Source organism: Panicum virgatum, chromosome 1K (genome assembly GCF_016808335.1).
Source record: "Panicum virgatum strain AP13 chromosome 1K, P.virgatum_v5, whole genome shotgun sequence".
NCBI lineage: Eukaryota > Viridiplantae > Streptophyta > Magnoliopsida > Poales > Poaceae > Panicum > Panicum virgatum.
This window is the reverse complement of record NC_053136.1, coordinates 36795526-36820633: the sequence shown is the minus strand read 5'-3', so window position 1 is coordinate 36820633 and position 25108 is coordinate 36795526. Positions and strand designations below refer to the sequence as shown.

At 42.6% G+C, this 25108-nt stretch overlaps 3 protein-coding genes across 7 annotated transcripts; 1 reads left to right on the top strand and 2 right to left on the bottom strand.

The window, feature by feature from the left end:
- Nucleotides 1-6153: 6153 nt before the first annotated feature.
- Nucleotides 6154-6561, bottom strand: LOC120654900 (thioredoxin-like protein YLS8). The gene has a single exon (XM_039932584.1). The coding sequence runs from the start codon at nucleotides 6559-6561 to the stop codon at nucleotides 6154-6156; it is 408 nt and encodes a 135-aa protein (XP_039788518.1).
- Nucleotides 6562-13625: 7064 nt separating this feature from the next.
- LOC120705604 (beta-1,3-galactosyltransferase 7-like) lies at nucleotides 13626-18080 on the top strand. Of its 4 annotated transcripts, none has more exons than XM_039990060.1 (11): nucleotides 13628-13982; nucleotides 14845-14944; nucleotides 15036-15091; nucleotides 15194-15396; nucleotides 15842-15905; nucleotides 16527-16599; nucleotides 16688-16808; nucleotides 16899-16986; nucleotides 17079-17204; nucleotides 17289-17398; nucleotides 17479-18080. In XM_039990060.1, exons 1-11 carry the CDS (start codon nucleotides 13879-13881, stop codon nucleotides 17625-17627), a joined length of 1194 nt encoding a protein of 397 aa, XP_039845994.1. In that variant the 5' UTR covers nucleotides 13628-13878; the 3' UTR covers nucleotides 17628-18080. The 4 variants fall into 4 exon arrangements, with proteins under 4 accessions (XP_039845980.1, XP_039845994.1, XP_039845974.1 ...); XM_039990054.1 differs by having other exon boundaries at nucleotides 13640-13982; nucleotides 15033-15091; XM_039990046.1 differs by having other exon boundaries at nucleotides 13626-13982; nucleotides 16688-16986.
- Nucleotides 18081-18486: 406 nt separating this feature from the next.
- Nucleotides 18487-24487, bottom strand: LOC120705587 (serine-rich adhesin for platelets-like). 2 transcript variants are annotated; one of them, XM_039990020.1, is made up of 6 exons: nucleotides 23913-24487; nucleotides 23547-23821; nucleotides 21458-22338; nucleotides 21271-21357; nucleotides 19250-20212; nucleotides 18487-19069 (listed from the first exon to the last, which is right to left on the bottom strand). In XM_039990020.1, the coding sequence occupies exons 2-6, from the start codon at nucleotides 23641-23643 to the stop codon at nucleotides 18974-18976; spliced, it is 2124 nt and encodes a 707-aa protein (XP_039845954.1). In that variant the 5' UTR covers nucleotides 23644-23821; nucleotides 23913-24487; the 3' UTR covers nucleotides 18487-18973. The 2 variants fall into 2 exon arrangements, with proteins under 2 accessions (XP_039845954.1, XP_039845962.1); XM_039990028.1 differs by lacking the exons at nucleotides 23547-23821; nucleotides 23913-24487 and adding an exon at nucleotides 23107-23250.
- Nucleotides 24488-25108: the final 621 nt, after the last annotated feature.

The following is a 25108-nucleotide window of genomic DNA, read 5'->3' as shown; positions in this document are numbered from 1 at the left end:
TCACTCACACACACACTCACTCACACACACTCACATTGACTCACACACACTCACATTGACTCACACACACACTAACTCTCTCTCTCTCTCTCTCTCTTTCTCTGTCCCACAAACACACAAACACACACACTGACTCACACACACTCACTAACGCTCTCTCTCTTTCTCTGTCCCTCTAACATACACACACACACTCTCTCTCTCTCCCTCTAACATACACACACACACACTCGCACACACTCACAAACACACACAAACGCACACACACACTCTCTCTCTCTCCCTCTAACAGACACACACACACACTCTCTCTCTCACACACACACACACTCTCTCTCTCTCTCTCTCTTTCAAACACGCATATTCGTTCAAAGAATTGAATTCTCCTGCTTCATTCAAAGAATTGAATTCTTTCAAACACATTTTTAAGGTTTCAGTTAAGGATGGACCTCTTCGGTGATGACGAGGCCGCCGGGCAATACATGTTGGACGCAATAAATGCAGATACGAGGGCCAACACCACCCAGCCAATCACTGAAGAAGATGCTCGGACAGCTAATTCGTTCCTGAATATGTCTGGAGATGCTGATGAAGAAGATGATGACTTTGCGCCGCCCAATCAACAGCAGCATGTTCCAGTACGAATTTTAAAACTATATGCATGGTGACTTCAGTAGACTAGTTTTGCGATTAACATATCTTTTTTGTAATTTAGTCGACCTCCGCATCGACTTCGTTGAGCCAGTCAAAAGGGAGACGCCGGCCAACCAAGAAAATAGAGGGAAGACAGGTCGTCACAGAAGTGGACGCAGAGGGCTGTCCAAGTGCTCCAGAGGCTGCTAGCACAAAATTTGTCAACAAATGTGGGGTTATTGTTCGGGCAAGAATTCCGATCACCACAAGACTATGGAAAACGAGCAAACTCGAAGAACAACAACACGCCATGCCTGCACATCAGAAGGAAATACTATGGGCAGAACTCAAGGATATGTTCACTCTTCCTGAAGGAGTTGACCAAGAACTTGTGAAGAAATGTGCCTTGAAAAAGATGACCCTTGCCTTTGCAACTTTCAAGAAGAAGTTGTACATCAATTACATCAAGAAGGATAAGGAGCCGATCTGGGACGATCTTCCTCAGGTTAAACCATACTGGGAGAAGTTCAAACAATACAAACTATCAGAGGAAGCCCAAGAAAAATCCGAATAGGCCAAGGTGAATGCAGCAAATAAGAAGTACAGCCACCACCTTGGGGCTGCCGGGTACAAGAAGTCAGTCAAAAAATGGCAGAAGATGGAGCAGGACCTTATGGATAGAGACATCAGGCCGACGACTTGGGATTGACCGGATAGATCCAAGTGGTGGTTATTTGCTAATGGCATGACACTAAACCAGTTGGATGGAAGTTTGGTCATGCCCGAGCATATGCAAGAAGTGTCCCGCGATCTAGTCGCTGCAATAGATGAGGCCCAACAAGGAACATTCCAGCCTCAAAGGGAGAATGATGAGCTGACAAGGGCATTAAAGAATCCGGAACACCCTGGACGAGCCCGCGACATCGGTGTGGTCCCATGGAAAGTTGCTTGGGCCGAAGATTCCTCTTATAAGACTCACTGAAATAGCAAAGCCGAACAGGAAGAGAAACTCCGTGCCATACAAGAAGAGATGAACAGGAAGGTTGCGTCCTTGGAATCTCAGATGGACGCCAGGGTCAATGAGGCAATGCAGCTAGCTCTGAGCCAAAGAGGCACTACTGGGTCGCACCCGGATGTTATGATAAGCCCGGCCTCTCAGCGACGCAGCAGATGTGCATCCATGGCGGCGCCCGACGTACAACCTGAACAACAACCCCAGATTGAGCCAACGGCAGTAGATGACCAGAGGTATCCAGTGGATGATGTCACCATGCCAACACCGTGCGAGCTTCATGTGCGGGCAAGGAATATATCCATTCATGTCGCATACGGGTCAGCCCTGCCCCTGAATCCTTCAACTACAATTCATGGAAGGCCGATACCCCCTGGCTACACCTCTGTCACAGTCGAGCGGATAGTAGGAAACAATGAGGATCTTGAGCTCGACTTCGTTGGAGGGGATGGAGAGAAGACATTGGGAGACGCACTGCACGGGGTCGTTCTATGCCGCAAGGCCAACATCAAACTTACTGTAAGCACAACGGTTCCCGTGCAGATCGGTCGCCCGTCTCCAAGGCCTCCCTCACCGCCATGCCCACAACTAGCTCCTTCACCACCGTCTCCGCCGGCGCAAAGGGCCATGAGTACTCCAACTCCTCCTGCACCAGAAAAAGGAAAGAAAAAGACAGCATCCCTCCCAGCGGCTGGAACCTCAAAGAAGAAGCAGAAAATGGTCGAAAGAAAATTGACCTACGAGAAGACCGCTGAGGAGTTGGAAGAGGACACTGCTCGATATATAAAAGAACAGTTGAAGCCTAAAGTCCCCCCGTCGAGGAAAAAAGTACATCTAGAATTAGGGAAAAAGCTTCTCGCGAGCCTAGACAACCCACCACAACCGAAAACCTTTCCCTCGGACTATGAACGTACTCTAACAAAGGCACACAAGGTGAGAAATGTGAAGAAAAAATGTGGCAAGGCCATTCCTCAACTTGGCACACAACAAAAAGAACTCGAGCCCCTCCGGGTGCCAGGGTTGCCACTCCTACACCCGACGGACGTACAACTCCAGGCGGACCTACATGCCGCGATATTTCTTTCTGAAACTGGATTAACGCTAGAGGAGGCAACGGGGCAAGTAGAGGCGGAAATCCCTGTCGCTCTCGTTCTTACTCCATTCTAGCATGGAAAACCTTTTGTCACTGAGGAAGAGGAGAAAAGTCTAGGCACGCAGATGTTCAATTTGCATAGATGGTACCTGTGAATGTCGAATGACGAAGGGAAAATATTTGGAGTCAAGTATCGTGACCATGATTTCTTCCGCGGGGAGGACGACTTCTGGGTGTACTTCGAAAATTTATATCATATATACCATCGACAAGCCCTCGACGCCTCTATCATCACCATTTGGGTTTTGTAAGTATCACTTACCTCTACATTAATACTTTTTGTTAACAAGAACATAATTATATGTGTGCATTATAATCGTTTAGACAGGAGACCCAAAGAAGCCGAAAACATGGATAGCACCATCAGATCGGCTTCATGTCTCCTTTGCTAGTCAACTAGAAAGTGCTCAACGGAAATTACAAGGAAACATGCCAAAACATGTACGATTCGTTGACTAGGCAAAATTACAAATCTTATATATTCATACCATACAACTTTGGGTAAGCCTTAATCGACTCAATCCTCTGTTATATTACTAAATAAATACTAAGTCGTCTAATGCATGTATGTATATATCCTATCTATATCTGCAGTTATCATTGGATTTTACTCATACTTTCCGTAGAGACCGGCAATCTTATAGTCTTTGACTCAATGAGAAATCCAAAGTCCGCAATCCAACATATCATAGACCCTTGAACAAGTAAGTTCAGTTTGCACAATCAAATTCTTTTTTCTGTTAATAACAATTCCTGAATATCAAACTTAACTTTGAGCGCAGGGTTTGGAAAAAAAATGTGAAAAATAACAAAGGACATGGTCAATGGAGGCCCGAACTGAATGTTAAAATGGATTATCCGGTAGGTTGATTCATAAAGATTTGTCTAGTTAAGTATATAATCCCAAATTATTCTAAATTGAGTAATTTATTTATTTCTCCTTATGTGTGCGAGACAACAACAAGCAACTGATTGGTGCGGGTACTACGTATGCGACTACTTGCACATCATGACTCCATGCGGGAAGACTACTGATGAGGACATGAGAGTACATCCAAACCGTTCACTAGTACATTTTCATAATTGTACTAACGCACATGATGTTAATCCTTTTTTCCTAAATGATAGATGTCTCAAATGGGGGATGAATGTTACTCTACTGATCGGATCAACGCCTTGTGCGAGCAGCTCGCCGGATTCATTTTGAACGAGATCTTGGATCCTAGAGGCGAGTTCTACCACGACGGTCACATCCATAGAGGACTTCCATCGAGCTCCTAAGGGGACCAGTAGTTGGACTACAAACATGACTTGTACATTTGTAAATATTTCTAAACGTGATGCCTTGATGTTTGTATATTTGTAAATATATTAGTTCATCTAATTAGCTTAATTATATGCTCGCATTTCACTTTTAGTTAGTTTCAAATATTCTCTGAAAACGAACACGAACGACCAATGAACGTATAGTACTATAGAGCTCGGGTGCGTTTAGCAATTATAAAAGAATAAACAGTAATAAATATAACAAACAAAACTGTATTTGGGAAAAAAAGGGAAAAGATCATTGGTACCGGTTAGAAAGACCAACCGGTACCAAAGGGGCTGCCACCTTGCGTCAGCGTGGCAGCCTCTTTGGTACCTGTTGGTCTTTCCAACCGGTACCAATGGAAGCCTAAGGCACCGGTTGAAAAACTCGGTGTCTTAAGGCGAGGCCATTGGTCTCGGTTTGCGGGAACCGGTTGGAAAACCGGTGCCTAAGGCTTTTTCCAACCGGTTCCCATAGCCTGTTTTCCAGTAGTGACCGAACCCCTGTTTAGAGATTCGTGGGAACCCCTGTTTAGAGATTCGGCCAGGGGTGTAACACGCAGTGAGAACTTCCTTGAGGGAAGGGTGAGACTGTGATTTTTAGACAGGTTCAGGTCGCCTGGAGACGTAACAACCTACATCCTGTGAGCTTGCGCTCGGTTTGTTTATTGGTGTTCGGGGATCCGATCCCTTTACATGTTTTGGGATCTTCCTATTTATAGACTACAAGTTCTCCTTTTTGTGCTATTCTAATGGTGTGAACGCTTCCACCTGCGTGGCGGGTGCCGTCCTCAGCTTTATCCTGCTCCTTGTCAGTCGACCGATCAGTTCGATAGCGCCTGTCACGTCTGCTCAAAGTGGGTCCGGGTGCACCTGGGGTACCCCGCGAGGTGTCCCGAGACATTTGAGGTGCCCCGGGGTGTGCCCAATGGGTGCGCGGTCCCGGGGTGACCACGGGTCAACCCCGAGGGAGCGGCTCGAGCCATCCCGAGAGGGCGGCGAGAGTCACCCCGGTTTTTACCTTGATATGACACGCGGTAAATGGTGGTAGGTCCGGGACACCACCCATTTACTGCTCGATGGGACGTGGCTCAGGAATAAGCTATCCCGGCCGCCTTCTCTCTTATCGTCTGAGCACACGGCTCTCCCGTAATCATGATGTCCATAGCAACTCACTAGTATTTACCTATCTCTATCTCTCTCTCTTCTCTACTACTACGTGCTAAAGCAAGCAATACTTTCTTGGTCCATTAATCGGAATTCTAATCGAACCTGGATAAATCAATCGAAATCCAAAAAAATCAATTGAAATTCCAATCGGAATCTGAACAATCAGTGCCTCACGCGGTCACGACACAACTTGTACATTGAATGAGAGAGCACAAAGTTAGTAGTCTCATGTAGATCCGGATAAAGTTTATATTACTCGTAGCAATGCATGGGCACTCTGCTAGTATATTACGGTCTTCGAACCGTGCGGCTTAGAATGGTTCAATGTATTGTTCTGGAGCTGTAAACTATGAGGGATGATAACTAGTTGATACCGTTACGTTTTGGAGAGCCCCCACATTGACCAATTTTCTTGATAGTTTTGTAACTCTCGAGGAGTCCAATTTTTCAGTCATTATCCCTGGGTTCTGATGTCTGGAACAACCTGTATTTGTCTTAGATGATGGAAATATATACATCTGAATGGGTTCTCTTTGATGTCTGGTGAACATATTGAAAGTATATATGTGTGTGTGATGAAGGTATATCCCATCAACAAGAAGGAACAGATGAAGAAAAAACATGTTTGCTGCATGAGTCTGTGGTGACTTCGTCAATCTCGAGGATTTGCCGGCTCAGTCTCTCAGAGGTGCTCATAGGGGTAGGGTTGCGTGCGTGTATTCATAGGGATGAATGTGCATGCGTGTTTATGAGCGTCTGCGTCTGTACTGTGTTTCTAAAAAAACTATTCTATCTTGCAACCAATATCCAAAAAAAAACTTGCAACCACTGCTGCTACTACTTCACTACGCTGCTAGGTGCTTGCTACCTCCTACTCCTAGTCGACTATGACTAGTCGACGCCCGGCCTTAGCACTCTGGTGCACCGTCTGGACGAGGCCGGGGAACCCGCCGCCGCCGCAGTACGCGGCCCAGTCGACGTCGTCCCTGCCGCGGAGGCTGCGAACGTCGACGTGCCGGTACCCGTAGAAGAACATGAGGGTGCAGGGCAGGTGCAGCTCGTACATGGCGTTGAAGCCCTGCACCTCGTCGATGTCGACGGCGTACAGCGCCGCGACGGGGCCGACCCGCTCCGCGGCGGCTGCGAGGGCGGCGTCGAGGCGCGCGCAGTCGGCGTGCCCGCCGCGGCCGAAGCGGACAACCACCAGGCGGCCGCTCTCACCCTCGCCGTCGATGGCGTCGTCCACGGCCTGGACCGAGTGCAGGTGTTCGACGTGGTACGACATTGCGACGGCGGCGGCGGCGATCGAACGCGCGACTGGTAACAATAGTAGGTTGCAAATCTAGCACGGTGCTCTCATTATAAGGGCTGTCACCACTCGGTCAAAGGCCGTGTAAGGTTAGTGCAAGAAAGGGATCGGAACTGAGTCGGAGTCGGGTATTATTTTCAAAAAAAAAAGTCTTAGTCGGATAAGGCAAGTAAGATTTCATATAGAGAGTTTTATAACATTAAATATTATTAATTTTGCTGATATGATAAAAAAAGAGAAGAATAAAGTTTTATGCAATATGAGGAGAGTTTCATCACCATAAAACTCATCTGACACAGTTACCTAGTTCTCAGTTTAAATAACTGTGCTCATAAAATTTTCACTGAGACTGGCCTAACAACTCAGAGTTTACAGCTCCAGCATTGTGGCTAAGGACTAAGGAGATGCCAGGAAGAGAAAGAAAGAAGGAAAGGTGCAATACATTGGACAGAAGGTGCTAGCTCAGTAGTTGTTAGTACTGTTGTCCTGTCCTGGCACCCGGTGCAAAGAGAGAGAGAGGAGGGAAAGATTGGCAAAAGCTGCGAGAGGTCCCAGCTTAATATATAAGTGAGGTGCAAGAGGATCAATACTGGATCGATCTTTACTAAACTAGCAATCATGACGTTGTTTGATCTTGACACCACTTTATGTTCTATACACTAAAGTTGACCTACACACTCTGATTGGTCAGATCTCAACACGAGTCAATTCTTTCTATGCTATTAGAAAATATAGTTCATCATCTATGTGCCATTAAAATATTAACATATCTCTTCTATACTATTATTTATAATTTCTCATTCCCTACGTGTTATTGTCGTCAATTCTCACTAACAAAGCTCTCGGTCGAAGGCCGTGCAGAGCAAAGGGAGCTGGATCTGATTTGGAGCCGGATAGCAACCAAAACTTGTCGCAGACGGAAAATCCTCAAGGTGGCCCGTTCGTTACATTACATTGTGGCCTGTTGATCAATTTTCTCGAGCAAAGTTACTCTTGTACTAGTCCTGTTTAAATTCAATGGGCTAATAATTAGCCCTAGAGAATCTTATTATTTATTTAATAAGTTTTATGTACAAAACTACTTGATTTGCAAGACGAATCTCACGAAGTATATTAATCTATAATTAACGAATGGTTCTGTAGCATCGCTGTAACAAATTTATTAATTATATAAGTTTATTAGATTCATATCACAAATTAGCCTACTGAATCCAAACATGTCCTAATACACTTTAGAGTCCGATTTCAGTCATTATCCGCTGGTACAATATGTTCCCAATATTTCTAGATGGCAACCACCATGTAAAAACTACTCAATTCTGACGTTTGGAAGCACCTGTATTACCGTAGAAGATTGAGGCCATGTTTAGTTGGTGAAAAGTTGTTGATTTTGATATTGTAGCACATTTTGTTGTTGACAAATAATGTTCAATCATGGACTAATTAGGCTTAAAAGATTCATCCCGTACTAATCAGTTAGACTGTGTAATTAGTTATTTTTTTAACTATATTTAATGTTTCATACATGTGTTCGAATATTTGATGTGACGAGTATTGTAGAAAAGTTTTTGGGAACTAAACAGGGCCTGTGAGGTGTGATTAATAAGGTCCTATATCACCTCACCTGTTTGTGTCGCACCTAAATCCTAGTCATGTAATTTCAAAAAAAAAATCCTAGTCATGTCAGAATGATGCATCTTATCTTTAATCTTTACTGTCATTTGATGATTTAAGAAAAGCAGAGGACAGATCCAGGCAGCTGTTGTAGTATGGCAGTGCTGCACTGCAGCTTGACTGGTACGCGACTCCCACCACTACTCTTCACGCGAATCCCCGTCGGCATGTTCGCAGTTCTACGCTGCTTTCTGTTTCACGAGTCCAGTTGACTTTGACTCGGAAACCATCGCCCCAGAAATCCACGAGGACAAGGGACCCACTCAGGGCCAAAATTGGAAGCTTCTAGGCAATTTGAGCGTCAGTTTCTCAACAAGAGTTTGGTCCATGACCAGGACATTCTGTGCTTATCAGTTATCAATCATTTTCATCCAGCACTTACTACTCCTTTCCGTCCATTTCAAAATATAGGTCGTTTTAATTTTTTTTAGATTCATATATTTTTTCATAAATCTAGACATATGTTATATCTAAGTGCATAACAAACACTATAAATCTAGAAAAGCCAAAACGACATACATTTTGGAACGAATGGAGTACTAATAAATAGATGGATTAGGGAGCTCTAAATAAAAATATAAAATTGATGTATAGGTATCTGCTTTCTTGTTTGGCACCGTATTCTATAGAAATCAATCCTCTTGTGTACAAACTTTAAAAACTCCAACAGAGACCATAGGATCTTCATCCAAAGGCATTGGACAGAGGTGGAGACATTTTGCATTTAGGTAATTAGGCGCCCGCCTCTCCCCCACCTTGACCCGCAACTCGCAGGCCAGGGTGGGAAAAAGGCGGGCGCCTAAATGCAAAATGTCCCCACCTCTTTCTAGTGCTTTCGAATGACGATCATGTGGCCTCTGTTGGCGTTTCCAAAGTTTGCACAAGAGGACTGGTTTTTGTAGGATACGGTGCCAAAATGGCGGATGAGGATCATATGGCCTCCGTTGGAGTTTTCAAAGTTAGAGGGTTGGTTTCCACTCCCCCACCCTAGCCTGCGAGTTTTGCAATTAGACCCTCTCCCGGACCTCACAGGCCAGGTGGGGGAGAGGCGGGCGCCTAAATGCAAAATATCCCCACCTCTATCTAGTGTGTTTGGATGAGGATCCTGTGGCCTCCATTGGATTTTCTAAAGTTTGCACAAGAGGATTGGTTTCTATAGGATACAGTGCTAAAATAGTGGATGAGGATCCTGTGACTTTCGTTGGAGTTTCCAAAAATTACACAAGAGAGTTGGTTTCCATAGGACACAGTGCCTTGTTGTCTTTATGTTTTTTTCTTTTTGCAATTTTCACTGCTGCGATAAACCTATAATTTCTAACCGTAGAGGTTAAAAGGTTCATTAATTACGCCCACAGGCCCTCAGATAGCACTATAGTAGCCTATCCTGCATGTCGTAACAAGAGGACGATCCCAACAGTGACGCGGTCGAGTACGGGCCCCGCTAATTAGCGAGCGCGCGCTGAGAACGTTCCTAACGCTCGAATTCCGACAGCCTATATATAGCTTTGTCTGGTCCCCAAAGGCCCCAGTGGTCCCTTACGCATTCTATATTCATTCCCGGTCCCCAACAATGGTTACATCTTTCTTTCCTCCTAATCCAGTTGAGTGGGCGTGGAGTAGTATTCTCTCTTTTTTTCAGTTTTTTGTTTACCTTTTTTATGTTGTGTTTCCATGATGTTTACAGTTGTACGAGAAGTTTTTCTAATATATTCACATTGAAGTTATATTTGAAATTACCATTTAGTAAGTAGGCTGAAAAAATTATGCTTATAAGTTGTACGTCTCGTGAAAGTTGTGTTAAAAAATTATTCTATAGAAAGTTGTTTGGAAACAAATTATAGGTAAAAGTTATGCATATCAAAATGACATGCTGAAAAACTTAGCATTTAATAGTTATACAACAAAAAGTTTATGAACATGCACGAACGAGTTTTCTTGTAGATAACTTTTTAGCATACTTTATATAAAATTTATATACAAAAGTTTGCTGATTATATAAATTTATGCAAACAGAACCATGTACAAACTTTGAAAACACAAATTCGGCCATAAAAATTAGGAACAAAAATTTTGGAAGCCAAACTTATCCACAAAATTTGAAGAACCAAACTTATCGGCAAAATTTATTAACATGCACGAATAAGTTTTTGAAACAAAATCCGAGAAAAGAAACTAAATACAAAATTCGAAGCACAAGAATTGGAAAAGTAAAAGTAAGTGGAACAAAAGAAAACGTTATGTCTGGTAGAAAACACAAAGGAGGGGGGAACGTGAAAACAATGGAATTTGGGAGAAGTACGGACTACGGAGCACGGAGCGCTGCTTTGGTGGGGCCTGGACACATGCACATCGCGCGTTTGTTTCTCTTCTGGCGATCGCACGCTAATTTAGCTTCGCGGTCGAGTACGCCCTCACAAGCTGGATAGATGTCAAATGGCAACATGACAGGAGGCCATGGCATCTTTGCCTAGTTGCCTGGCAAAGCGCATATAGTTTAGTCTTGGAAGCTGCTACTTCCCCAAATGTTTGTACCTAATGACATGCTGCTTTAGACGGAATGAATGTTTCTCCACCGAGACAAATGGTCAATTTTAACCGTAGATTTCGTGTGTCTGGCCCATGTGGCCATGTGGAATCTTGAAAGAGGAATTAGAGGCCGGGCATGTGGCACAGTGGTAGTAAAGGAATCACTTACTAGGTGGCAGGACCTCATCACAGGGCCCAGGCTTAGCTCTTGCCTTTGGGAGATTCTAAAAATTTGGTAGAGTAGCCTGGTAGACAGTATGGTAGGGCAGGCTGACAGTTGAGGTGAGCTGCCACAACCACGAGATCGTCCACCGACGTCTCTCCACTCATCAGCCGCCCACACAATTTTTGCAAGTGACACACCACCCTTGTGTTTGAAAACAAATGGACAGGAGTAAAGGACTCTAAAGCATTGGGTGTTCGTTTTAGTAGTTTCTTTCCATTCCATCCCATAGGATTAAAGTGTTAACAGTGTTCTATGCTAAAAAAAGGTGTTAACAGTGTTTTGATCGTACGTTTTTCATGTTCGTGGTGTTTGGAGAATCCTCTGTTCTAACTTCTAAAAGAGTTAGTTCTTATGCCGTATGTGGTACAACTGGTTTCTGATATGGTGTAAAAAGGTGGTGACCATCCTTTCTTGTGCCATAAATAAATGAAAATGCTTTGATTCACCACTTGTAATTCGAGTGAGCTTAAAAGAGGAACATGATTACTTTGATGCATATATGTAAGAACTTAATCTTATCCTTAGATCCAATTTGAAGACCCAAGTGAGAGGTGTGAATCATTCCTCATCAAATGGACTGCCTTATTAGGCCTAATTGGATCTGATCCAATTGAAAGGTAAACAAGCTAGGGGTGGGGAAATTGTAACATCTGACCTTGGCAGTTCAGATTGAATCCGATGGATGGCACCATGCTCGTGTGCAGGTGCAGTGCTATTACGAAAAGTTATTTTATACACAGGGTCAAGAAGTACTTACTTGAGAAGAAAACAAAACAAAAGAATATTATTTCAAAAAAAAGGAAAAGGAATTTGCGTAAACTTCATGATGACATAGGCCTTGTTTAGATCTTTATCCGTAAACCCCGTAAACGCAAAAAAAAAGTCACATCGAATGTTTTGACACATGCATGGAGTACTAAATGAAGTCTATTTACAAAATTTTTTACATGGATGGGCTGTAAATCGCGAGACGAATCTAATGAGCCTAATTAATCCATAATTTGCAACAGTAATGCTACAGTATCATCCGCTAATTATGGATTAACCATAGATTGATTAGCATTATTAGATTCGTCTCGCGATTTACAACTCATCTGTGTAAAAAGTTTTATAAATAGACTTCATTTAGTACTTCAAATTAGTAAGATTCTTTTGCAAAATTTTTACACATAAACAACTAAACACGGCCATAGTATAACACAATACTGTTTGGTCCCAACCCACCATCGCCGTTCCATTCCATGGCGTGTTAGCACAACATGCGTGGCACGTTGGCGATTGGTGATGGCGCGTATCCGCGCACACGCATTTCGCTGGAGGTTGGACCCGGGCTGCGGTGTGCCTCTTCATGCCTAACAACTAACATCCACTAATCATTCTCTTTACTTTACGACATACCAAATCAAACAAAGGACGCCTTTTTAAACTAGTTTTTTTTCTCACACATGGTGACGTTTGTTTGTAAAAAAATTCTCAACTGTCGTCCTGACTCCCGTGTCGTCTTTCTCCAACTTTTCTGTCCTTTGTTTACTATATAACAAGAAAATTTGTAACTAACCCTTGCTAGTTTGTCATTTTACTCCTCAAAGCCTACAGGTAAATTTTTATCACTCTTTTCTAATTTTATGTTGAAAATTGTTTTTGGGCCATCTCACTGCATTGGGAGGTTTTGGAATAAGAATAAGGCGTTGAGGCCCAAATTTAGTTAACCTATTTACATCCATGAGAGGCACACGGGACCTAATTAACTCGACACACTGGCCCGAGGCATACTCCAACTAGGCACCAACTCCTCAAGGCTAATCATGGTGTGTACTCTTGTATCACATCACATGATCAAATAACCAAAGGACTTGCTCTGATTCTCTTGTGCCATTTTTGTAGCCATGATATAGTACAATCTACTTTTGGGATCAAAATTAGTCACAACAACGATTCCAAAAGTATGAAGCGAGAATGTAAAAGAAAATGAGGCTAATCTCTTGGTTTCTTTGTCTATTGAAGGGAAGAATGGTTTCTCATTTTAATTCACACAGTAACACAGTTTTATTTTGTATTGTATTTCACAGGGAGGTACAATCTGACCATCTCCTAGACCCAGGTGCCTTGGCCAAATCCAATAAATATACAAGAGCAAAAGAAACTTATATTTATAGAGAAAATAAATTAAAGGAGTGAAGAAAAAGAAAAGAGGAGGAAAATGCTTTCAAAAGTGGGAAGAGGAAGAAGGCAACGTGGCCCCGTTTGGCCGGGCTCCGCCGAGAGCAGCGAAGCCCTCCCAAAGACGCCCACTGGGCATCACGCGCTCCATTGTAGCATGAGTATCATAAAAATTTTGACCAATAATTAGAGGTACTAAATAAAGATAATTTGTAAACTAACTCAATAACCCTGCACTACTTCACGAGACAAACCTAATGAGACCTTTGGCCGCATGATTAGAGGATGGTTACTGTAGCATCACTATAGCCAATCATCAATTAATTACTGTCATTAGATTCGTCGTGAAAAATTACACCCATCCACGAAAAAATTTTACAAATAAAATTCGTTTAGTACTCCATACATTGAAGATTCTTTTCAGTAATTGTGCGTGCTACCGTGCTATTGAAACCAAACAGGGCCAGAGTCCCAGCTTCCTCCTCCTTCCCACAATTCTAGGCTCGGTCGGCTCACCGCCCCGGTGACCGCCGCCGCCTTTGACGCCTGACTCCGCCGCCGTCTCGCACCAGAACTGCGTGTTTGGCCAAAACCCACGGGAAGCGCTTGTCTTTGCTGAGCTGCTCGCGCGCGGAGCTCTGGCTACTTGACTTCGGGTTTGTTCCCCCATCTGAAGCCAAGATTCGGAGCGTCGCCGAGGGAAGGCGATGAAGGGGAAGAGCGGCGCGATGGACCGGAGGTCCTCCACCAGGTGGAGGATGCTGGTGCTCTGCGCCTTCAGCTTTGGCCTCGGCATGCTCTTCACGGACCGGTGGGTCTCCCTCTCTGTCTCTCTGTCTCTCTCTGCCCCGCGGGGAAGCTTTGGATCTCGCCATGCGCTTCCTTTGCTCTTGGGGTCCTTGGGGATCCTTACCTGGGCCTGGCGGGTCGGTGCATTGAAAAGATCGAATTGTTAAGGCTATTATCGCGTTTGAGATTTAGAGTTTGAATAAGTTCTTGGTTCAGCTAATGACGTTTTGAGATTTGTTTGGAGGGAGCTTGGATTTTGAGCGTCCTTTTCTTTTCGTACTGTTTGTTCTCCCATCCCTTCTCGGAGCTCATGGCGATCTGGGTTGGTGGAAAGATCCTATTTTATTTCTTAGAACGGGAGATCGCGGTTTGATATCGACTGGTTGAGGTGTCTTCTTGTACCTGCTCGTGCGTTCGTGGTTTGGTGGTGCTTACTGCTTAGTTCATTGATTCATTCTTCCATGAATGGAAAAGGTTTGGATTTTTATGTTTTCATCAAACGAGATCTTAAGAAAACGCGTTGGTCTTGAATTCCTACTTGCCTGTAGAGCGGGGATTTACTTTCGTTTATTAAAGCCTGTGCTTGGAACCTAATGTCCACAGGCACACTGCGTTCGGTTCAATGCACCTCCACAACCTTCCCAAGTAGAAAATAAATCTTTAAAGCCAACTTCTATACTTTACTTGAAGCATGCAATTAATCCGGTGACTGTTTTGAGAAGCAGATAGGTAGACATGAGCTTATCTCACTATAAGGATAATCATGGTTTCTTGATTTCAAAAGGTTAATTTGAAGTGCATTCTTAAATGGGATATTTCAATTTAAAAGTTTTTTTAATGTTTTTACTATTTTCCTTGGGAAATCATTGTGGTTGGTTTTACAGGTTCTGGACAGCACCAGATACCAACAACCATATCATGTCTCAACGCCGGAGGCAAGATCAAGAGCTGCAGCTCGTATCAGAGGATTGCAATACAAAGAGGGTGGGTTCCTTTTCAATTTTTATGTTTTCTCCATGAATTTTATTACTTGGTTTTTGGCTGAAAATTTTGAATATAAATTTGGATGCTGAAGCGTGGGGAAGACAAAGATATAATGGGAGAGGTAACCAAGACCCATGAAGCTATACAGTGAGCCTCTTTTGATTCCATATGAGATTTATTTCAAGAATTTAAGTGTGCTTGAGTTATCTGTATCTGACAACTTTCTTTGAAATTTGTTTATGGTGTTAGATCATTGGATAAGTCCATCTCAACTCTGCAGATGGAGCTTGCAGCAAAGAGGAGCACACTGGAGCTGCTCCGTTCTAGTGGTTCGCCAGTAACCTCTGAAACTAGCCAACCAAGGAAAAAGGCATTTGTTGTCATTGGTGTCAACACCGCTTTCAGCAGCCGGAAACGCCGTGATTCAGTGCGGGAGACATGGATGCCTCAAGGTCTGTAGTTGTTTTGTAGTCTTGAACAAATAACGGCATGGACATGTCTACTAGATTTGCGTAATGATTAAATTATTAGTTTCCAGTCATTCTTCAGTGATTAAACACACCAGTTTTGATTAGTACAGCTAATATAAGATTCTGTTTGGACTGGCTTAACCTCTTTTTATGAAATAAGCTAGACTTGTACATTTCCATCCTTCCTCAGGGAAAAATAGGGGCAAGTTTATAGAGTTTATAATTTTGTAGCATTTTATAAGCTAAGTTTTTCCAGATAGCTTCAGGCATTAGAGACTATAATTTGGTGCAAACAGCTCGTGTTTACATGTAGCTGTTCATTTAGGTGTGTACACTGCACATTGTATCATCTGTGTGTATAGTAGTTTCATTCCTACAGGATATCATTCAACAATTTTTTTTAGTAAAGGTCTCTTCTTTCAAATAGGTGAAAAGCTGCAACAATTAGAGGAACAGAAGGGAATAGTTATCCGCTTCACTATTGGGCACAGGTAAACAGATGGTTCTTGTATTCCTAGCACATTATTTTAATTTTGTTACTGCATTTTATTTTTTCTTCCCATATTCTTGTAGTAATTTGAATGTTTTACTTGTTCCGCGATAGAATGAACTTACTCTCAATACTTATTCTTTTTCACCAGTCTACAACAGGTGCAGATTATTGTGATTCAAAGACATAATTCATTCATGCCGAATGCCTGAACAATTATCATAATATTACAGCCATAACATAACTATGTATCTCTAATTTCTAAAACAAACTATCTAATGTTTTGTTCTTGGAACTGCAAGACACCATAGCAGATACCCCTGTGCCCTGTGCTCTCAGATGTACCAAAGTCTTGCAAAGAGCCGATCCTGGCATTAATCTGCAAACACCAAGTCCCTAAGTTCTATAACTTCAATTGTAATCCTGTTTGATGATTTTTCTTGCTTGAAAAAAATCTCCAATCTTCATTCTAGTCTGTCTAATGATGCAACTCAATTCACTCCTCTTCTGTAGCCCCCCACAGACATTTATTTTCACAATGTTACATGCTTTCATCCTTTTACTTAAAAATGTACTTTGTAAAATTTGGATATAAAAACTGTCTGTTTTGTTTGTTTCACAGTGCTACATCCAATAGTATACTGGACAAGGCTATAGACTCAGAGGATGCCCAACACCATGACTTTCTTAGACTGGTGAGGATGTCTTCAATAACTTGAGAATTGAACTGTACTTTTCTGGTGCTAGCCCTAACTATTTAACCACATGTGGATCATCACGCAGGATCATGTTGAGGGATATCATGAACTATCAGCTAAGACAAAAATTTTCTTCTCAACCGCTGTCGACTTCTGGGATGCTGACTTCTATGTCAAGGTCGATGATGACGTGCATGTGAACTTAGGTGCTTATCGTTTCCTTAGACACAATAATTTCCTCTTTGAGTGTTTTTATCTCAATTTTGTTTATTGGTGCATGTATATGACAAAAACAGGAATGCTTGCCACTACCCTTGCTCGGCATAAATCAAAACCAAGAACATATATTGGCTGCATGAAGTCAGGCCCAGTTCTTGCTGACAAGTAATGTTTACTACACTGTCTTACAATATGAATTTAAATGCTAGATTTGAAGTACTAATAGATGCCTGCTTCAACCTGCTATATTCATATAGGAATGTGAAGTATCATGAACCTGAGTACTGGAAATTTGGGGAGGAAGGAAATAAATACTTCCGCCATGCTACGGGGCAGATATACGCCATCTCGAAAGATCTTGCGACTTATATTTCAATCAATCAGTATGTTTTTGTTAGTGTTCCTGCCATACAAAAGGGTGTGTGATCATACAAAAGAAAACTAACGATGTAAGTGATCTTTATCAGGCCTATCTTGCACAAATATGCAAATGAAGACGTATCACTTGGATCGTGGTTCATTGGTTTGGAAGTTAATCACATTGATGAAAGGAACATGTGCTGCGGAACTCCACCTGGTCTGTTTCCTCATACTGAACAATGTTTCCTTTTCATACTTTTTTTTTCTGCTTTGCCCTTATTGTGCATACAAACTCAGATTGTGAGTGGAAAGGGCAAGCTGGCAATATCTGTGTTGCGTCTTTCGATTGGAGCTGCAGTGGCATATGCAAGTCTGTCGAGAGGATCAAGGATGTACATGCTCGCTGCGGTGAAGGAGATTCCGCAGTTTGGAGCTTCCTTATCTAGCACATACCCTCCTTTGCCCGTAAATATGTAGCATAGTTGGCAAGCTCTCGTGGTGGACCTGAATATGCAACTCCCCAAGTGAACTCAACAAGACCAAGGTCCAAGGATCATGCCCCGTTGAATATAATCTGGAACTGCAGCAAACAGGACGTTGACAATAGTGCCTTTGGCTTCACGATTCTATGGCAACATGTAGGTTGTGGGATGCTTGTTGAAATATTTTGTTAGATGGCTTGCTGCCTGTCACCATTAGCAACTTTTGTGGGGTTAAGAGTGAAGAGTGTGAGACCAATGTGGGGGTTGCAACTGATGTTACTAATCTTGCATGAAGTGGGAGAGTTTCAGCTGGTGCGTATGGAGGTAGAGTTCATGTAATGTAGAGAACATTGTTTCAAGCAAATTTTGACAAATTCTTTTTGCCAAGTTCATGGAAAAAAATGTATTGTGATGTAATATGGCCCTGTAGGCGTTGGATTGATGCCGTAGTTCAGCAAATTTTCCCAAGCAGTCTGTTGGAAGGGCTGTCATTCCATTATGTTTTTTTTACTAAAAAAATCGCGAAGTTGCCAGTGGTGACACAGAAATTTTGCAAGAGTCTTCATTAGGGGTGGTAAAGGGCCCAACATTTTGAACTAGGAAATCTAAGGATCGGGCCCTAAAAGGGCCGGGCTCTAAACATATGTATTTTTGAACTAAAAATTTTAAGGGCTTTATTGGACTGTGAAAAGGCCATTAGGGCCATGGCCCATTACCACCCCTAGTCTTCATGTGAACTTCAGCGGTTTCACTTCCGACACAAAAGTATCACAAATCAGTATTATGTTACACAAATATAGATTAATAACCTTTGAGGCGCATATGTAGTCAGAATCACCTTTTCATATCAAAATCCAGCATAACACAGGTAAAAGATGACATGTTAGAGCAGAGCCTATTCTTTCATAGGGCAGCACAGCTATGTGAGTTCAGGATCGGACTTACATGAGCTACTCTTGGGGAAATCCAGCGAAACCCCAAACTCCTTTCAGTGTGCCAAAAAACTGTCAGAACTATCTGTGAACACTAAACCCCTAATTGTTGAAGATGCAGCAAAAGGAAAAAGAAAAAAGAAGAAAGAAAATGATATCGCCATGTTAACAATCCAAGACAAAAACTCATGCCAAAAATGATTCCCATCTGTTCTCAACGTCTTTACATAGCCAACGCTGCTCGAAGATCTGTGGGCATTGCATTTTCCAAAAAACTCCAGTGTTATCTTGTGGTCTCTGCTACCTGCTTCTGAAGAATTTTGCTAGGTTTCCATTGTCTTTAGCCCCTGTACTCTTTATGCTGCTGCAGCTTCTCATTTAGCTCTGCCCGTTAATAAGGTGGAGAATACTCTTGATATTATCATTGGACTCCATAGACTGAAGTTTCTTCTTGAGTTCCTCACAGCCTTTTACCTACACAGGATTCGAATTTATGTCACAAAAGGTCACAATGGTGAAATGGATAAAATGAAACAATGATCACTGGAAACGCCAAAATGGTAAAATGGATAAAATGAAACAGTAATCACTGGAAAAGCGAAAAGCAGGAAATATTTGACCACTGCGAAGTTAAGGATGAAAAGAAAGGCTTACAGTATCTGCAATCTCATCGAAATCCAAAGGTTCAACTTGCACTATTTCATCTTCTCTCCAGCCAAGCAATATCATGAAACGCTTATCTTCGGGAGAAATATCAGCTGGATGGTCCTCATCACCTGGTTCGGTAACCTCTGATAATGAACTAGCTTCCTCATTGCCAGACTGGGATCTATTCCACCCATCATCAGAATCTGCAGGTGTTGAGGACATACTGCCTTCAGCGCTGTCCGAAAGGGACGACTGAAATCCTTCATCACCTGTGTCAGCAGGCTCCGATGATGAGCCAGCTTCTCTGCTTTGCTCTAGAACCTGCTGAGACATTCCATCTGCAACAGTTGGTTTCTGGGATGGAATGTTCTCCTCAGTATCAGATAGCTGCCTCTGGGACCCCTCAGAAGAATTTGCTTCTTCACAGAAACACTTCCCGTTCTCCATGCATTTCATTTCAGAATGGAATAAGGAGAAATCATTTCCGAGACTAAGAGAAGAATCCTGCTTCACATCAACTAAGCTGGATGGAGATGGCTGACTCTCTGACTCAAAGGCTATGCTCGAACCATTTGAAGACTTGGTCCGTAACGCCTCAAAGAATCTATGCTTGTCTCTTACATTTGATTTTCTGTCACTACATGGACCTTGCAGGGGTAGAGGACGCTCACTGATGCCAATCTTCAACTTTTGGCTCACAACTGGCTTTTTCTGTGTATCCATTGCACCCAAAGGAGTTGGAGGAGGACTCACAGGTTTGATAAGGCAGTCTTTGCCAGTGTGTGCAGTACCGTTTTGCTCTCGACTGAGGATTTGGAAACTTCCTGACTGAGAGAGCTTTGAAATATCGGCTTTAACTGGAGCTCTAATAGAACTGTTGGCAGACTGTGTTTTTAATTGTTGTACAGTCTTACTAGAACCAGTAGGATCTCCAAGTCTTGTTCCTTTTGTTTTCAAAGAACTAAGCACCTGGATAATGATTGAAAACAATTAGTTAAGCACATATAAACAAGGTTGATTCAGATAGGCATAGGATTGAATCATTTTTTCTTCCACATACGGATGCAATTAAACTTCAATGAAACTGTAAGTGAAGAATCAGCATGACATGTAAATGGTTCTTGTCAACAATTGTACTTTGGTTGTTTGCAATAGGAAGAAAATCACATGCCAGTATGCCACAGTAAACTAGCACCAAAAACCCCAGTTGCAACAGAGTTATCATTCATAATATTGTACACATCTAGTTTGTTTGACAATAATGCATATATGCATCAAAACATACACAATACCGAAGGAGATGTCAATGTAGCACTGCAGTATTCCATCTAGACAACTAAGCATCTCCACAGTCCACACTGATGTGAAGTTATTTAAGTGATAAGGCATGTCTCCTAGGGGCATCATCACTTCATGCAATTTTTTTCCACCAAGGGCCATGCCGAATTTCATTACTTCAAGATGAAATTTGAGCATGGCCCTTGGTGGAAAAAACATGGCCCTTCGTGCAATGTTCATAGCAAATATGTGGTTACACTAGAGAGAGAGAGAGAGAGAGGGATATGGAATGTAAATTTTGAGTATGCCAGTACAATTGTTTCATTATATCCCTTTATTCTACCTTGCATTTTTCTTTCTGATGAAAAAGTATTTGGGGGTATAGTGTATCTCCGTAATTAACTGTTTCCTTTTGATGCACATTTCAAGCCAGATATGCTATGTAGCCATATAACGCACTATTTAAACTGGTATATATAGATCATATTATAACATGCGCCGCCAACAGTATAGTTCAAGGTTTCGTTTCTAAAACAAAACAGCCAACCAGATTATGAAGAATGCTGTATACCCAATAACTAAGGCGCAAAACTCAAAATGGCTAAGGACTGCTGATGTCTTTTATTGTTACATGTACCAACAACACAATTATGCTCTTGTCCAAAGGCATAGATACAACACTAAAGGAAATAGATACAACCCTAAGGGAAATACTATTCACATCTGAAGAAAATATATTAGGAACTTACAGAAGATTTGGTTGCTGGAGGTGTAAGAGGCCTTAGAGTATACTGCCTTAAGGTTCTTTCTTCAATCTTCTGAGCCTCGATCGATAACTACAATAAAAGTACAATAATAAACTAAGAACGAAATTCTGAATGACCTATGTCTAATATAAATCACATTGTAAGCATTACGCAGTGCTTCACTGGTTACCTGAGGGCCACTGGAAATTCTTGGAGGAGCTTGCATCACTGTTTCTGCCATGCTTAATGCAGTCCCACTGTTTAGCATGACTTCAGTCTGTTTACTAGGAGCGATTTGTAATATAGAAGATGTGGCTGGGCTTTTCTTTACATCACTTGATAAAGGAAGATCTGCTAGCACAGAGTTCCAGCCATCAGATGTAGTTATCAGAGGCACATTCTGAATTGGAGTGCTGATACCAGGAGACGGGACTTTGCTAATGCCTTGTCTTCCATTTTTGTCATCCAAACTAAGCTGTGGAAATTCTCGCTCAAAGGTTATGCTAGAAGCATTGCTGACATTGCTTAAGGTGTTACTGACCGAAGCATTGCTTACTGAGGTCCCAACAGAAGCATTGCTTATAGAGGTCCTGACAGCAACATTGCTTACAGAGGTCCCCACAGCAGCATTGCTTATAGAGTTAACAACAGTTCCAGTACTAACAATAGTATTGCTTTTGTCATTGCTTCTAGAAGAACTAACTGCATTATTCCTAGAGGCACTACCATTATTCATGTTAACTTCTCCCTTACTCCATGTGTCTGCCTTCGAGCGGGCACGATTCATCCTATCCCTTTCAGATCTGCATGTGCCAAAGGACTTGAAATCGTGACGATCTGCAACAGTTGATCTATTCTCCCTCTCACGAGAATCAGAGTCCCTCTCCCGATCCTTGTCCCAGTTCCTCCCGAAATTGGCATAGCCCCTTGACTTCCCCATTGCATCTCGCTCAGGCCTCCGAGATCCATTCGAGCCTGAACTTCTCCGTGATGAAGACTGCCGGGAACTACCGTCACGGTCGTGTCCAGATGAATGGTTTCTTGATGAACCACCTGTACCTTGATGATAATCTAAAGCGTCCAAGAGAAATACGTCTCATTAGCATTACTGTCAGAACAAAATGACACTTATAGTTGATTGGTAGGTGGGACACTACCATAAATCCAATTGAAAACATTCATTGTGATATCAGTATGACAAACAAATAGTTTGCACATCAGTAGGAAACTCAAAAGTGAAAAACTAACAATCACATAAATCCATTGCAAAAAATAGTTTGTACGGTGGACAAAATGTAAGGTTGCATCTGTACAAAAAAAATTGAACAAGGCAACAGTGATATATGAAAAAATCAACATAGACCTCAGGCGGACACCACAGTGCAACTATGGCAATTTTAAACATGACCTAAGTAATTGGACTAAATTAACCAGCTAATACAGTGCATGGTTCTTCATGAACAACCCAAAAGAACTAAGCATATCATAACTTTCTGTTCAACTCAAATGCCATTTTAGATATAACATATTGGTTTGCAAATATGTTACTTATCTTTTCTTTTTCTACTCACCCTTCTTCTGTAACAAAATGAATTAAATGTTGATCGGTAGTAGTACTCCAATTAGAGCTGTGTCATAAACAAAAGGTGCAAATATACGTTATATACTAAGGCATTAACACCTCCCCTGTTTTATGCGCGTAAGACCAATACAAACATATGTATTTTTCAGCTAACAGCGTTGCAGCAATTAAATGTCGTGTCCAACACAAGCAGTGCATTGTATCTATGGAATAATTAATTCAAGCTAATAGGCCACGTAAACAATCAGCGCTCACACCTCACTGTTCTTCCTCGACTGATATATTTGTTTAGCGTTTCCCAGCTTCATCAGTAAGAAACGCATGAAATTCCTTAATCGCCCCATAGTTGCTATCTCAACCATCTGGTCTGTCCAAGAATCTACCTCCCAGTACAACAATACCTACATTCCCATCATCAAGAGTATCACATCTAGAAACTTCCTCTAAATTGCACGGTCACAATAGCCCGATTAAATCCAGATATAGATAACGAACTGTTCATATAAGGATAGAACTCACAGTGTTCAATGCATGTGAAGCACACGAACGAATAAAAAATATCACTTGCGCAAGCGTTACTTGGGTTTCAAAACTAGCAATCCTAATGTGGCGTTAGGATTGCATTACGTCTGTAGCACAGCACGACACCCTAGCAGAAAACAACAGACTCAAAATTGGCAAGGTCAGTTGAGTTCACCTGAGCGTGAGGAAGCTGTAGCCCAGATGTTTGCGGCGCCTGCTGCCCTGTCTTTCTGCAGCCATTCCGGCTTCAACGTGGGTGTGTCCTGCTCCATGGCAGCAGGCACCACTCAACGTCCACCCACCGGCCGCGGTTGGGAGGCCGGGCCAGGGGTGGACCTGCCGTAGGGCATGGGGGGTGGGTTCGGTTGAACACCCAAAATTGCCGGGGCAGAAAAACTGCACCGGCCCGCTTCTGGCGTGGATTGCTCCCTCGCGCTGGAGAAGACGAACCTAATCGGACCACGGACGGAGGATTAGACTAGATTAGATTACAAGATTACATTAGCCGGGCACCACGAAGCAGACGAATCCGGTCCAGTACCTGGGGTGGGGAGGAGGGCGAGGCGCCGCCTCCCGACGAGAGACGGCTCCGGCGGGAGGAAGGAGGGCCCGGCTTGCGGCGCCCCGTCGGTCGCCGGCCGGACGGCGAGGCCGCCGATGGCGAGGCGCAGCAAATTGCGGCGGCGGCGGCGGCGCGGTGGAAGAAACCCTCCGCGAGGATTAAACCCCCCACCTTCCAGAGGCCTAGGTCTTTAGATTAGGGCGCCGGGGCACTCGCACCGCACGACGGGCGCCTCCGCGTGGGCTCGGATTAACTCCCCGAGAAATCAAGGAGGAAAGTTTGTGCGGGAGGATGAAGACGGCGGCGGCGGCGGCGGCGAGATTGGCTGCGGCGGCGGATTGGCGGTTGCTCCCGGCAAGTCGCTTGCGTTGCCCTCGGCGAATTCGGCGGCTGCGGTGCGGGGTGGGAGGGGGGCAGGAAGCGGAAGCGAACAAAAAGAAATTTTTTCCAGAGGATTATTACGGATATATTCGTGGGTTTTATAGGATTTGGTACGCTACGACTCGGATGAATCACACGGTTGGTTTGCTGGACAGACACATGAACTCTGGTTCTTCCCTATGTTTTCGTCGTCACTATAAATGATGAACGTTTTCAGATAGCTATTATAAAAAACAAATGATAATAGAATTATATGGTTTTGTCAACTTTGATGAGTTATACTATTATACTATTAGAGTTTTTTTAAGATTTGGTGCATCAACCAACAAAAACTTGGATAGCCTAGAGAGTGGGATAAAATAAATAAGTTTGAATAAAAAAAGTCTAATTAAAATGTTGAAATCTTTTTATTTTAATTTAAGTTGCACATTTAAGAATTTATATACATTGTACTATGTTAATTTTATTGCAAAATATTTTGAAGTTTTTGTTATAGGCAAACTCTAGATTTTCTTCTACTCTCATAGCGAAGGCTGGAGCAACATATTCATAATAATTAAATTTTCTAGAAAAATAACTAAAATTTACATATTCTTTAGTGAAAATAATAGTATATTTAGGTCTGTTGAAGACTTTGCGAGATAAACATTCACTTACATATGGAAATAACATAACCATTTGCATCCATGTCCATCTCTTCTTTTATATCTTATAAAGTTGCATTTTCCTTTTGACATTACGCTCTTACGTATCTAACGAGTCACACCTTATTTACATTATGACAAATACTATTT